The sequence below is a fragment of the Harpia harpyja genome, chromosome 23 (assembly GCF_026419915.1).
Source record: "Harpia harpyja isolate bHarHar1 chromosome 23, bHarHar1 primary haplotype, whole genome shotgun sequence".
NCBI classification, from domain to species: Eukaryota; Metazoa; Chordata; class Aves; order Accipitriformes; family Accipitridae; genus Harpia; species Harpia harpyja.
Genome location: NC_068962.1, coordinates 3,055,678 through 3,070,564, shown reverse-complemented (window position 1 = coordinate 3,070,564; position 14,887 = coordinate 3,055,678). Strand labels below are relative to the sequence as shown.

General features: G+C 35.3%; 1 protein-coding gene across 6 annotated transcripts in view; it reads left to right on the top strand.

The window, feature by feature from the left end:
* The window catches only part of APAF1 (apoptotic peptidase activating factor 1), a 53,614-nt gene that overhangs the window by 19,913 nt on the left and 18,814 nt on the right, over positions 1-14,887 (top strand). For 5 of the 6 annotated variants that reach the window (XR_008233061.1, XM_052774209.1, XM_052774206.1 and 2 more), the window contains 13 exons: positions 422-547; positions 1,180-1,311; positions 3,208-3,333; positions 4,418-4,579; positions 4,855-4,983; positions 5,753-5,878; positions 6,742-6,861; positions 9,370-9,495; positions 9,860-9,985; positions 11,660-11,779; positions 12,030-12,155; positions 12,924-13,049; positions 13,493-13,639. Coding sequence is in view for 4 of the 6 variants with exons in the window: in XM_052774209.1 (XP_052630169.1) it covers positions 422-547; positions 1,180-1,311; positions 3,208-3,333; positions 4,418-4,579; positions 4,855-4,983; positions 5,753-5,878; positions 6,742-6,861; positions 9,370-9,495; positions 9,860-9,985; positions 11,660-11,779; positions 12,030-12,155; positions 12,924-13,049; positions 13,493-13,639 (1,692 nt within the window). In the remaining 2 variants the exon portion in view is untranslated. Of the gene's footprint in view, positions 1-421; positions 548-1,179; positions 1,312-3,207; positions 3,334-4,417; positions 4,580-4,854; positions 4,984-5,752; positions 5,879-6,741; positions 6,862-9,369; positions 9,496-9,859; positions 9,986-11,659; positions 11,780-12,029; positions 12,156-12,923; positions 13,050-13,492; positions 13,640-14,887 lie in introns of those variants that run through there. The other variant, XM_052774210.1, reaches the window with a different exon arrangement.

Here is a 14,887-nt window from a genome sequence, read left to right as displayed (position 1 = left end):
TATATAAAATATATAAAACCTGGAGTTTGTAGTTTAAGAATAGTTTAGATTTTGTTAATAGATACAGTGTTTTGCAGTTACTATTAAAAAATACTGAGAAAGGACATGGATTTAGGCTTAAAGACTGAGGATAGAAAAAGTCATTAATGAAACACAAATTACATACAAAAATCTTTTTTAAAATCAGTTTTCACTGTTTCTCTCCCTAACAATTTCTACCATCCTTAGAAAATTGAAGCTCAAATTAAATTAAATATTTTTATAAATATTATGTTAATTTCCCTGAAATTATAAATACTTTCAAAAGTAAACCAATTTTATGAAGAGTTTATAGAAAGAGAGCTGTTTGAGAGAAATCAAGCTTATATTTGTGTTTTAAAATTGTATGTGAGTTGTAAGATTTTATTGTTTATTGTTTTAGGTGTTTAAAGCAGAAAGTGGAGAGAGACTCCTGGAGATAAGTGCCCATGATGATGAAATACTATGTTGCGCTTTCTCTGCTGATGGTGAATTTGTAGCAACTTGTTCAGCTGATAAAAAAGTGAAGGTAAGGAAATGGAGAGCAGAAAATTTTTTTTCAAATTAATAATTCTAATTTCAGTTTTAACCAACTCAGGCAGAGCAGATTCTTAAGACTAAAGGGTTTTTTAACTGTCTTAAATCTTTTGTGGATAATTTACTACTTAACAAACAGACAAACAGAAAAGTCCCACTTGTTACATGACATAAAAGATGCTTAATGTTAACATCACGCTTACAGAATTACCACTTATTTTACTTGTATTATCAGATGATTCTTTTTAAGTAGAAAATAATGTGTGAGTCCAATCCTATAGATAACTTGAGATGAATGTATCCATAATTCCTTTTTTCATGTTGTTTTTTCTGTTACATATGAATTATTTGGAATGTTTAATTCCTCAGTATTGTACAAAACCTTGGTGAAATGCCAGTATTTATCAGATTCCAATCTGAATGATTACCTTTCATCTCACAACTTCTTGTTTCTAATCATAAATATATATGCTTTTCCTTTATCCTCAAAACATTTTTGAGGTGTTATTAAGAATGTTTTAGGGCTTTATCTGTATTTCAGCATAGTTTACAGATTTTTTTTTTTTTAATATGAAGTACTTTAAATATATTTAAAAGTATTTTTCATCCTTCAATTCTGTCTAGATCTGGAATTCAAGAACAGGCCAGCGTAAATGTGTGTATGAAGAACACTCAGAGCAGGTCAATTGCTGCCAGTTCAATAACAGAACTGGTCAGTATCTTTTAGCCACCTGCTCGAATGACACTTTCATCAAAGTAAGTGGAAAATGTTGATATTATTCTCATGCTGCTTATCATAACAGGATGATTACTGATGTATAAATATATTTAAATGCTATAAATTAAGGGGGTTTTATGAACCTGGTAGAAGAGAGATGGCAACAGGGTACTGACTACAGCTCTGTAGCTGGTTTTCAACAAGGCAGGAGTGTTTATGCTCAGTAAAGGAGAATCAGTAAGCCGTGTATTGGTGGGGCATGAAGGTGAGGGCTTTGGCAAGACTTCTAGAGGGTGGGATGGGAATGGGAGAGTATGGGAGTGAAACACCTGATTAAAAATAGCATAAGAAAAATGAAGGCAGAAATTTAGGATTGAAAACATTAATAATGTAAAAAAATTATGCTGAAAGATTAAAAAAAAAAGCATTATGGAAGTGTAGCAGGTTAATCAAAAAATGTAATTGATTTGGAATAGTAAAGAAATGAAGGTAGAAGCCAACAAAATAATAGTAATCAAAGCAAGAGGTTTGTCGGGTTAACCAGCTGGCAACGTTCAGATTAGGAGGCAGTATGTATACACAGAAAGAGCAGAAACCAGACAACTGAAGTCTGCGTCTGAGGGAAGGGGGAAATCAGAATAATCAAGTAAGACCCAGACTGTGGCAAATAAGAGTGCAATTTCACAGTAGCACTAAGCAAATCACATAGTTAACCTGCACTGAAGATGCCCTGGCTGTGTATCCTTGCCTTTGTTGCGGTGCATGTGCCAATCTTGTTCTGCAGTGGTAAGGTTCAAGGACCCAACTCTGCAAAAACCTCTGTTTGGTGGGATTGGTTTTCTGCTCGTTTAGTTCCCTGTAGAGGCTGAATTGCCCAGTTCCAGTGCAAGAGAACTGTTGGCAGTAGACAGCAAGGAGTGAGATTGTTAGTGTGGGGGACAACTGTCACTTCCAGCTATAGTAGCAGGACGTGAGGTGTTCTAATGGTAATCTGAAGAGTTCTTGCAAGACCTTGTGTTTGTGTAAATTGGAGGTAAAATACAGTTAGGATCTGATGTCAAGGTAGAAAGAATAGGCTTTCGTGCTGACCTCCTGGATGTCTCAGGAGATGCATTTGCTGTCTGAGGCTGACACCTCGGAACAGGTAGATTTAGAAGGGGCTTGTTTAAAATGACCATTTTTACACTGTAAATGTGGTTAAGATTTCAGACAGTGTTTGACACTTTCATGAGTGAATAACAAGTACGCACCTTAATCAAAAGGGCCTGATTTTTTTTCGGAGAACACTGTACAACGTGACTGTTCTTGTTTTGAGCTCTCACTTGAACACTCAAATGCATGATTTGTTTTTTTTTTTTTCTTTTAAATCTAGGAGAAAGGGAATAAATTTGGAAATGGAAAAAGGAAGTGTGGACTATAGGCTTGGAAAACAGTGTGTGCGAGAGGGGTGGGGAGGAGGATCCCTAAACAAAAAACCATATGGAATGTTCTTTTAACTTTGTTAGTATGGATGTGGCAAGGATGATATTTAGACTGTCCAAGACTAACCTGAGAAATTTCATTTTTGTTATTATGTTTAAGCTACATAATTCTGAATTTCAAAGTTGAAAGGGAGAGAGGCAAGAGGAAGCTTCTTCCTCAGTCTGAGGAAACTTTCAGTAACTTTGTGCTGTTTAAGAGCCTTGTCTGCACTGTACAGAAAATTTAACTACTTCTATGTGATTCTGATATTAATAGTTTTCATGCACATTAGCAGATGGAGGTAAATTGTGGGGTAGCCCAGGCCATAGCATCGAGTCCATGAGCATGTGGGTAAAACTAAGGAAAAAAAATTGTCGTTTTGGTTGCCAGTGCATGATTTTGAGAACAGCATGAACAATCTGTCATTCAGTAATTCATGAATACGATGATATTTATGTTTGTTTCTTATGCAGCTTTGGGATTTGAACAAAAAGTATTGTAGAAATACGATGATGGGTCATGAAAATTCTGTCAATCACTGTAGATTTTCACCAAATGATGAATACGTTGCTAGCTGCTCAACAGATGGAACAGTAAAGGTACACAGTGTATTTTTAAAGCAACTGCTTGTTTTGATGATGGATTTTTTTTTTTATAAAATGCAAAATAGGTATGAGAAAACTTTGTGTCTGCATGATCAGCTTTAATGAATTAAATCCTAAAACAATTGATTATTGGTCTTATTTTTAATGCAAGATTTTGAAATGGCTTGTCAGTACCAGGAAAGAAAACTTGGGTGCCTGTAGTTGTAAATAAATCCTAGCTAGCCTCATTTTGAATCCTTTACTTTTCACCATTTTTTTTCCCTCCTAATGTACTTTGTTAAGAAAACTTGAGGGGGGGAGTGAAACTTTAAAAAAAAAAAAAAAAAAAAAATAGAAGTAGTTTAAGTTTTTAAGTTGATTGAAAGTTCTGTCATCTCTGAAAATGAATCATCAGTAGACATAAAAATTAAAAGCCATTTCTATGTGCTGTTTTTCATGTATGCACTAGAAGAGAATTGAGAGGTTAATAATGTGTTTTCCCTCAGAATGTAAGTATTATTTTTATTGCCTTTGGTTGCAACAGAACTATGCTATTTCAGAACTGCAATTTTTAAAACACTGTTGTCTTTCTATAGAGTGGCTAAATAAGGAAAGAAGGGTTGCTGTAGCTGTTGTCATTCAGAAGGAAAATTGTGGTGGAGGGAACAGAAATATTCAGTAGTTTTTTGTCAGGTCCCTCAATGAATTTAAGGTGCACAGCTAGATGTATACCAGATTTCTCATGGTGAGTGGACTTTTAATAGCATTGCAGAGCAGGTATTATTTTTGTTTCTATTCTTTTGTTAAGTAGAAGTTGAGACAGCATTGTAGCTGGAATGATATGAGGGAAGATCCCAGGGAGAGGGTTCTGCTATAGTGTAATTATATTTTTTGTGTGGTTTTTTGTTTGTTTGGGGTTTTTTTTTCCTCCCCCCCCCCCCCCCCCCCCCAAGCAATCTGGGCTTCTGAATATTCTAATGCTATTACCTCTGCCCCTCTTCTTTCCTAGAAGTGATTGGGAGTTAGCCCTCCCCTGTTGTATTCTGTATCCACATCAGTAAAAAAAGGTTTTGTGTATTTCCTTTACTTTTTATTGCAGCTTTGGGAAGCGCGTTCAGGAAATGAACTGAAAAGTATCGAGATAAAAGATTTCTTCAAAAATGCAGATGAGCAACCAGATGATGTGGAGGTTTTAGTAAAATGTTGCTCTTGGTCCAGAAATGGTGACATGATTTTGGTGGTAGCCAAAAATAAGCTTTTGGTAAGTACCTCACTTTAATAATTTTTCTGGAGGCACTATATTGCAATGTAGGTAGAAATTGTGATTAAAGATAAAATTCCAGCCCATTAAGATGTTTCAGATATAAGGTGCATGGTTTCAAGTGCGTGTGAAGTAAAAATATGTGGGCAACAAACTTGTTGACTGAGAGAAGTACCTTCTAAATTCAAGAATGTACGCTGTTGAGCATATAAGCGATTTGTCTATGGTGAAGTCATTCAGACTGGGTGCTGACTATTGTAATTATGTGTTCACAGCTTTTTGATGTTAAAGCATGTGGTTTGCTATCGCAAGTCATCATAAGTCATCACAGTACAATCCAATACTGTGATTTTTGTCCTGGTGATGAGTTAGTAGCAGTTGCTTTGTCTCACTGTTCCGTTGAGGTAAGTGAGTGTCTTTGTTACAGTATACTAGGAAAGACTGCTTGTAATATAAAATGTCACATTTGTCTTAATAGTTTCTTGCATGCAGAGGTAAAACAAATGTAGCTACTTTAGCAGGCTTTCAATGTGCTTCATTCTTTTTAATTTTCATTCGCTTCTGAAATGTAAAATATCAATTGGGAAATAACATTTTAAAGTTATATGTTCATTTTGGACAACAGAACTCATGTTTACATAAAAAGACTAGTTACTAAATTTATTTAAAGTTACTGTTGTCACTCTCAGGAGTATTGCTTAAAGCAAACCCTCTCTCCTATGCTGCTACAGAATGTGGCAACTCACTAAAAAGGAATGAAACAGCTAGAATAACTTTGGGACTGGCATGGCTAGAGTAAGCCTGTACAAGTATCAGTTTTGGGGTCGGCTTTTTTGTTGTTTGGGGTTTTTTTGGTTTTGCAATCTACGTGGTCAAGTTGAACTTGTTTTTCTTTAAACTGTGAGTGATTTTTTTGGTTTATTTTCTTTTTCTTTTTCGTTTTTTCCTCTCGTCTTACAAAATTCCAGCAGTCAAAGAGGCTGCTGATTCAATTTCCCTGACCATCGAAATGTGATAAGCAGGCACAGTTCTTGTTACATCTGATTTCAGAATGAGAAGTAAGAAAATCGTAGAAGAAATAGTAATTAAGTATGCTGCTTCATGTTTTGCAGTGTTTTCCCTGTAAATGCAATCTAAATCCACTTGAGTTCTTTTTTCATATTTTTATTGTAGTTATGGAATATTAAATCTTTATCAAAAGTGGCATATTGCAGGGGACACATGAGCTGGGTTCACTGCGTGACATTTTCGCCAGATGGATCTTTGTTTCTGACATCGTCTGATGACCAGACAATACGTGTAAGATGACATCTTTCTTTTTTGAAAAATGTGAATTTATATATATATATAATTAAAGTATTCATTTAAGAAATTGTTTATTATAAAATTGTACATCATATACAATATATACATAATCTATTTATATTATGTATTTAGTCTTTATGTATGTTTATAACCAATATAAATTTGAATATTTGTTACAAAATTATTTAGATACACAGTAAAATGAGCGGGCTTTTTTACTGTTTATCTAAATTTACTGTGTATCTATATGATTTTTTTAAGTCTGGTGGCTGTTCAAGAGTAATTGTAACCTTCTGTTTTGCTTTAGATTTTCTCTGAATCAGGAATTGTGAAGTTTTTTGAGGATCCTAGCAGACATGATATTACTTTCATTGTTAGATATATTTGCATGTCAATATTTAGGATGGATTTCTGTAATTGTAATGCCTCATTAAAACCTGTGAAAGTAGAACTATAGTTTACCAAAGTAACCTTTCCTTTTTTCCCAAGTTAACACTTACATTCTTGAAATTTTGAAAGCAATTGAAGTATAGAAATCTGTACTTGGTGGTTTTTGTAATTGGATTTCAACATTCTTCTTTGGATTAGAAAATTGTGGACTTTATAGCTATGACTCTAAACATGGGGAGTCTACTAGTCAGCTTGGAAAAAATTAGTTCTGTTTCATCTGTTGGAATCACTGTAGTAATTGCACAATGTTCCCTAGTAAATAAAAATAGCAGAAGCATAATTTCCACTGATTTAAAAAAATCAGTGTTACTTGCAAGTTTGTAAGACTTTGGTTTGCAGGTACTCTTACTCAGCAAGTTTTATATCTTGTCCTTATAAAACTAATGAAATACTGTGTTCTTCAACAGATTTGGGAAACAAAGAAGGTGTGCAAGTCTTCTGATGCTGTGCTAAAAAGTGAACTAGATGTTGTATTTCACAATGGTGAAGTGATGATTTTAGCGATTTACAATCAGAAGCATTTGCAAGTAAGCTGTGTTTCTCAATATGTTAGTACATTTGAATGTTATCTACACATCTCAGTAGGAAATGGAGGAAGCACTGAAAGAACTGCTTGTTCATGGCTTTCAGCAGTTGAATCTGTAGCAGAAGACTGTATGTATGATAACACTTTTATATCTAGAAACTCTGCCTAGTTTAGTAAGCAAAAAATGAAGTTTGAGGGGGAATTTCCATACTGATGTTGAAACTGAAGCTGGATGCAGAGGAACAAAACTGTTTTCTCTTCATGACTGGGAGGCTGTGGGCCCTCCAGGTGGCTTAGATGTGCGCAGCAATGTGTAAAGTGTGCAGCACATACAGACCAGGTGTTCCACAGCACGTGTATGTAGTGCATCAGAACTACTGCGTAATAGCTGAAGCAATCATCTCAAATTGGGGGAGTGAAAGGTGTGAGCCCAGGTCTGCCTGTAGCCTTAGGAGAGCATGGGGTCTTTTATGTCCTAAAGAAAATATTAATAGTGGATACACTTTTATTGCTATGGACCCCCCCACCAAGTAGTTAGTACACCAACATCCAAAATATATTTTTTCCATTCCATGATAGCAAATGCATGCACATCTTCTTTTTTTAATCATGATTCTCTAATAAATCAAATAGAGTCAGTTGATAGGACTTTCTTTGAAGTGAAGGCAATACAGTTCATTTAGATTATGCTTCTACTTGATTGTAACTGTTCAAACACGGAAGCACTTCCATATGTGTTGCAAAATACTGTTTACGCAAACCAATTGTGTGTTAACCCACAAAATAGGCAATGCCATATCTTTGTCCATGAGAGCGCTATTTCAGGTGTTTAGCCTAAAGCAGCATCTGAATGGGAATGAACCTTTGTTGTGGACTGTGAAAGCAGTGAATTCTTATTGCTGGATGTATAGGTAGGTGAGTGTTGGCTAGATTCTGCTGCCCTGCACTGAGGGACACTGTGCAGATAATCTTTTTGTGTAGGGTCATGTCCTTTCTCCTAATTTGGCCAAAGGCAAACATGTAAGCTATGTAATCCTGGCTAATCAGCATGACCATTGCCTTTATTTCTAGTCCTAGAGATGCTCAGCTTTTCCTAGGCTGCTACTAGAACGAGAGCTTTCTTTGCAGAAACTTTTCTTCTTGTTTGCTCTGTACTTCCTGTTTCACTCTTCCTGATTATTTTCTGTCCTCCTTCTTTTGTCTGTCCTGTCAACAAGTTAGCCATTTCTTACTTTACTTAAAAATCCTATTAAAGAAACCTTAAGTGGAATGATGGTGATATTTGAAGAGTGGGGAATATAGATGTGGAAATAGCTAAAATGTCTCCAGTGGGGCCTTGGCAATAAAAAGATTTCAGACTTTGAGCCAACAGAAAGCAGTCAATGTTGAAACTAAAATTTATGTGAGCAAATAATGTGCGAGAAAAGAGAAGCTGCACCTGTTGCAGTGAAGAAATGGGAGAAACCACAACGAATGGAGTTATATCTATTTATGTGGGGAGCAGTTCAGGATAATTGCTACTTTTTAATCTTCCTGAATTGTAAAATCTGTAGCAACTACTATGTAATGGTGTAGATTGGCTCTCATTTTAATTAGTAGACCTGATCTATTTATTTATGATTAGTATATTTCTGTTGTAACTTTACTTTAACCATTTCCTAGAGAAAAATGGTGCTTAGATTTTCTGCCCTAAATACAATATTCTGACATCCTGTAGAGGTGCAGTCATGAGAGAAGTCTCCATTGTAGAAAGAGAATAGATTTTTCACCCTTACACAAGAAGAGAAACTGACTGAGAAGACAAATTGCAGTTAAACATCTGTACTGTAATTTAACAGTATATCTCTGCTATCACATCTCTAAAAGTAGTTTTTCTTGCAGCCATGATGTTTTACCCTTTGTAGTCTGTAATCTCTCAGAATTGGGGTCCTAGTCACCTTTTGATGTGCAGTTTGTTCATTTTTAAACACTTTACACTGGTAGCTTTCTATGTTAAACTTTGTAAATCATTGTATTCTAAAGATTTTTTTTTTTTTCCCCCCCTTCCCCTGGAGAATTGATTTGAGGGCGATACTGCGTTGAGATTTGGTGTATTGTGTGTGCTAATAAGTTTAAAGTCATGCTTAGAGGATGCACTTGAACTATTTTATGCTCCATTTGGCATAAGCTGTAAAATCTGGCTGGCAAGGTAAATTTGAGCATGGAGCTTGCTATATGGCTTTTGAAATTTGGGAGTCACATCTTGAGTTAGATGTAGTCAGACAAACTTTAGAAAGCCTTCTAATACTGAGATGAGTTTCCTGCTGCAAACTCGTCCTGTTCAGAGAGCATTCTATGAAGATAGTTACACTGACCTTAAAAGCAATTGGTTTATGAAGTAACTGATCCTTATAATTCAAAGTCTGAAACTGGTACACTGTTCCTTTAGCATTCTTAGCTCTGTATTGTAATCTATTTAAGTTTAAATTTTAAAATATTGTAATAACTTCATTAACTTCTTATCTTGCAGCTTATAAATGGAAATACAGACAGTGTTATTATGCAGACAGCAGCTCCAGAATCCCCCATTTCCTGCTGTTGCTTAAGTGAAGATCTTAAATTTGCAGCTTTTGGACAGGAGAGTGGAACAATAAAGGTATTAAATCCTGAATTTGATTTTAAAATTAGCAGGAAAGCACCCTTCTTGGTGTTTTTTCCTTTTAAAGAAGTGCAATTTGAATGACTTTGTACAATACTATTCTTCAACATAGTACTTTAAAGTGTTTACATTTGCGAGTGATGCCTAAATGACAATAATTTAAAGGTAGTGCTAATAACATAGCTCTGAATTTCATTTTACCAAGGACTAAGCTAATATGAATTTTTGGTTGTTCCAATCCATTGACTGAGAATCATGTATTTACAATCTCATGTTGTTTAAAAAAGAATTTGCATGTTCTTCTCTTCCTTTTCCTCAAGTATGTAAAATAAATATAATTATTGCATTCTTCATTGTAAAGGTATTACAGTTGTTGGATGGGAAGGTTCTGAAGTCCCAGGAGGCCTACAGGACATCCGTGCAGCATTGTCGATTTACCTCTGATTGTCAGACTCTCATTTCAAGTGCTCATGATTCAGTTATACAGGTTTGGAAGATATTTTAAAAGATTATCTTGTAATTTATTTATAATTTATTTAAAAAGATCTCTTACACTATAGATAATGTAAACTCAGTAAATGACTACTGTATTTTGTATTGCTCTATCTTGATGCAAGGGACTGTAGAAACTGTAGCTTCTATTTATACCTTATGTGATAACCAGTATTACACAACTTCCATTTTTAATGCTGTTGATGGTAGAAAGGCAGCAACCCCTTTAAGATGGGCGAAAGGAATGTTAATTTTCAAACCAGATAACTCAACAGTTCCAATTACGTAAGTGAAGGGTTTGGGACGCGACCCAGAACTGGCTATATGTGGTAGGTCTGTCAGTGGACTTGCTTACAGTGTCTGAAGGAAGGAGATAGAGACCTGTCTCTGAGAGGGCTAGTGTGTCCACCTAGTCCAGTACAGTGCTGAATACAGATACTAGCTAGAAATAGAATGGCTGCACTAACGTGGTCTCAAATTAATAAGCTCTGCCTCTCAGCAAGGTAGATTTGCTCTGGAGAAGCATGCTGGTGTGTCTATATGAGCATTTTAGCTCAGCTCAGGGATGCACTTTTGAAGTGAATGTCCTGGTCATTTATGCTTACTGTGCTTTAGTTTGCACTGCAGAGCAGTTGCAGGCATGCTGATGGGATTCCTAAAGTAGAGCACATGCTCCAGCTACTAATGAGCATTCAGCCCACACAACCAAACTTGAGCTGGTTTGAAGTAAAACCTCCAAAACACGAATGAGTGCTGGTCCTCAGCGCTGTTTTGCTCACCAAATCTGTTCTGACATCAGTGTTCTACCTACTTGCTGATATACATGTAACCTATGCAGCATCCCGCTTGGGTGTTAGTTTCGATCTGAAGCTAGCTTGAGTGCCGTCACTGGTCAATTAAGCAGTACAGACAGCTCACCAGTTTATCAGCTTTTGGATCCTTCTTTCAGGTCTAACGTGGGTAGCTTTTCTTCTGGGTCCTCGGCTCGCTCTAGTGGACAGCGCCTCAGTTAAACCTCCAGAACTGTCATCTGAACAACTCTGCTTTCTGTCCGTTCTTTGATGCAGAAAACCTATTAATTTGAAAACTATTAAATCATTGTCATTTAAATTAAATTGATGCTTAATAGCTTCTGTAAAATAAAATTACACTTCTTCAGTTTTCAGTGAAGAGTTGAATTAAAAATAAAAGTGTCATTTTGATAAGGAAATGCAAAGCAAAATGCATTTCATTAAAAATATGCTTTAAAAATAAAAAAGAAAGTTAATTTAAGTATGGAAAATATGAGGTCTGCCAGATGACAGAAGTTTATTTGTTGCAATAATCAAAGGTTTAAAACACAAAACTTCTGGGGTGCCTAGAAAATTATTGTTTTGCTTTTTCTTTTGAAATTACCAGTGAATTTTAAGCATCAAATTCACTTTGAAAATCAGATTATGTGTGTATTATAGGGAGCTCTCTCGTAGGTTGACTATTAAATACTGTGGCATCCTCAATCTTCAGCATCTCTACTATGGATATCTTCAATATATCTAAGCTTTTAAGTAGTTGCCATCTCTAAGAACTTTTTACGATTCCTGTGACTTAAAAATTAAACAGTTAGTTCATTTGTAACTTATGTTTGCCATAAAAATGTTTTTTTTAAAAAGTATTCCATCTTTATGATCAGGTATGGAACTGGCAGTTGAGTGAATGTGTGTTTCTGAGAGGGCACAAGGAAGCAATCAAGGATTTTAGACTTCTGGAAAATTCAAAACTTCTTTCTTGGTCATTTGATGGAACTGTTAAGGTAAATAAAAGGCTGCTGTTGATCCTAAAGTGTAAGCTGACTTTTAAGACACAATTTTGCATTTTCTATTTCTAGTAACATTTATACTCTTCTTGTATTTTAACTATACCAGTAAGTATAACAAAATGTTGGCCATATTAGAACTAGGTAGCTGAGTTTTATCTCTTAATATATTGTTGTGTAAGATGCAGGTGTGTTAACCTTTTTGTAGTGTTACAGAAGTAAACTGTTTTTCCTGTCTATTTGGTAGGTTTGGAATATCGCTACTGGAAATGCAGAAAAAGATTTTGCTTGCCATGGAGGTGCTGTTCTTTCCTGTGCTGTTTCACCTGACGGTAGTAAATTTTCATCTACTTCTGCTGACAAAACTGCAAAGGTTGGTTGCTTTCTGTACAAAGATAAAAATGATGCCTTATTTGTCCTGAAATGTAGGCTATATTTTTTTTATTCTGAGGTAACTTGTGATTATTTAAGTTATCCTGTTGTATTTCTAGTATTAAATTTCCTGTATCTGTGAATATGTTTCTAAAGCTGTTATACAGTCATTCACAATTGATCTTGGACATAACTTGAGGCTGTCCTGGTGACTTCTGTACAAATAAAATGCACGTTTAATGCACAAGTTTGTGCAGAACACTTTGTTTAGTTCTCTGTATTGATTTGTTAATAGCCTAACATTCTTAATTTGGAAACTTAAGAAAAATTTCTGAAACTTCCAGTGAAAGTGCTGTCCGTAGGTTCTGGTATTCCTGTTCAGAATCAAGTGAACTGTTTAATATTCTGGGGCCGTCCCATTAGATTTTTAAAGTGTCCCATTAGATTTTTAAAATACAGCTTTAAACTGGTGGTTGAATCCTTTTTCTATGAACAGATTTAAACTTTCTTGTAAATCAGTTTCGTTAAAGAGTATATTCCAAGGAAAAAAATATACTCACAGTTGTTTCAGTAATTTGTAGCAAATGCTTTCTTACGTGATTCAGGTAATAAAAACAGACTACAGTATAATACATACATAAATGCACACATGTATATGCATATATACAAAAAGTCTTACGTACATTTGAATACTAATGCCTTTTTAGAAAGAAGTAATAATTGTTTTTGAACTTACCTTTTTCACTCGTCTTTAATGTCTTCTGTTTAGATATGGAGCTTTGAAAGTTCATCTGTTCTTCATGAGCTGAAAAGTCATGAAGCCTGTGTGCGGTGCTGTACTTTCTCTCCTAACAACAAATTATTGGCCACTGGAGATGACAAAGGAGAAATAAGGGTACTGCTTTAACTTTACTGTTTATTTTATTATTCAATCGGTAGTCAGTTCACAGACAGAAGAGTTCTCATAGTTTGTGTTCTGCATGTCTAATTTGTTAGCATTGTGTTGAACATCGGAGAGTTGAAAAAAGCAAAGTTTGCCACATGAGACAGTAGTTTGTAACCATATTGATGGATTTATGTTCCATGAATGCTGAGGAACCAATTCACATGATTTACTAATAATTCTACAGTGAATTGCGTGTGTGATTAAATCTTCCATATATGATACAGTTCTAAGAGGAGAATTCATTTTTTGGATTATACTGACAGTTCAAGTAGAATGCTTATTTACAAGGTTTTTTTCCTCTAATATAGAAAAATATGTTTTGTCTTTCCTTACTTGAGATTTTTTTTTCCCCGTTCAGTTTATTTATATACATAATCTTCCCTCTCTTTTAGATCTGGGACATTTTAACAGGCGCATTACTTCATTTCTGCTCCCCAGTTACTGTAGACGAAGGAGAACCAACACATGGTGGTTGGGTAACAGACCTCTCATTTTCTCCTGACAGTAAAATGCTTGTGTCATCTGGAGGCTTTCTTAAGGTAAGCCACGAAATACTAAAATATCCTAACATACCTAATTAAATGCAATACCCTCATAATTCTAAAGGAAAATGCAGACTAATTCAAAGAAACAAACCTGAAACATTTTACTTAACACAAAGCTGCTTCATTTTCATGACTGTCTAGCACTTTTCACTACTTTTCTTCTCAAATCTGAAAGCCCCCTGAAAAGGTCTCCTAAGAATTCAGACTGCAGACTTGGAGTTTGTTTTCAGACTCTGTATATTCCATTTTTATTAGCTTCAGATTTTTATTATCAGCGTCTTTCATTAACATCTTTAATATTAAAGATCCCGGTAATTTTTGTCTGCCTTAATATCCACTCAATTTCAGCAGCAATTCTGTTCTTTATAATGAGCAGAAAAATGCTCTATGTCAGGCTCTTTGGTTTTGCTTTGTTTTGTTTTTTTTTTAAAGATACTGAGTTTTAAATTTTTTCATAAATAGAAATTCAGAAGGAATTGCAAGTGATAATTTTCTGCCTTGAAAGACATTCTATAAGTAATCTTTGGAAGAGGGCTTGTCGAAACTGAGAAAATCAGTCTTTTCATCAGTCTTTCATTGGTTCAGACATCTACTGAGCATATGTTTTTTGGGAAGGCAAAGAGGTGATCTGTCTTTCAGTCTGTGAATTGATTCTTTGTAATTGTGGTGATCTGTTTTTCAGTCTGTGAATTGGTTCTTCATAATTGCAAATTTCTCATGAGGTTTTTGTTTGGGTTTTTTTCCTCATGCAATAGCTAATACCTGTTAGTAGAAACTGTGTGTGTGTATATGAAATGACAGGTTGTGGAGTTCTCACCTCACAGAGTGCTGGAGGTTAGTTGATTGTTGGTCAGTGTTTAGCTGTCGGACATGCTACCAGGCTAATTCTTTGAAGTCAGTTAGTAACCATTTAACAGAGACTGTTGAATTTTCTAATTTAGCATTGAAAACATCTTCTGACGTTCACTTCATATTAAAGAACAAGACATGCGTCCTGTTTCTAGCTTCCTTCCCATTTTGTCTTGTGGTTACACAGTATGGTGGTGTGATGCTTCTTAAACCATTCTATGACTCTAGGATGTTAGGGACTTCTGGAACTCATCTAGTCCAGCCCCTTGCTAGAAGTAGAGTTAGGTAAAGTTGCTTAGGGCTTTGCCCCGTCAAGTTTTGTCCCCCACTCCAGCAAGGGTGCCTCTGGGCCCTGAGAGGAGAGTGTGACTCGGTCATCTGTAACCCTCTTTT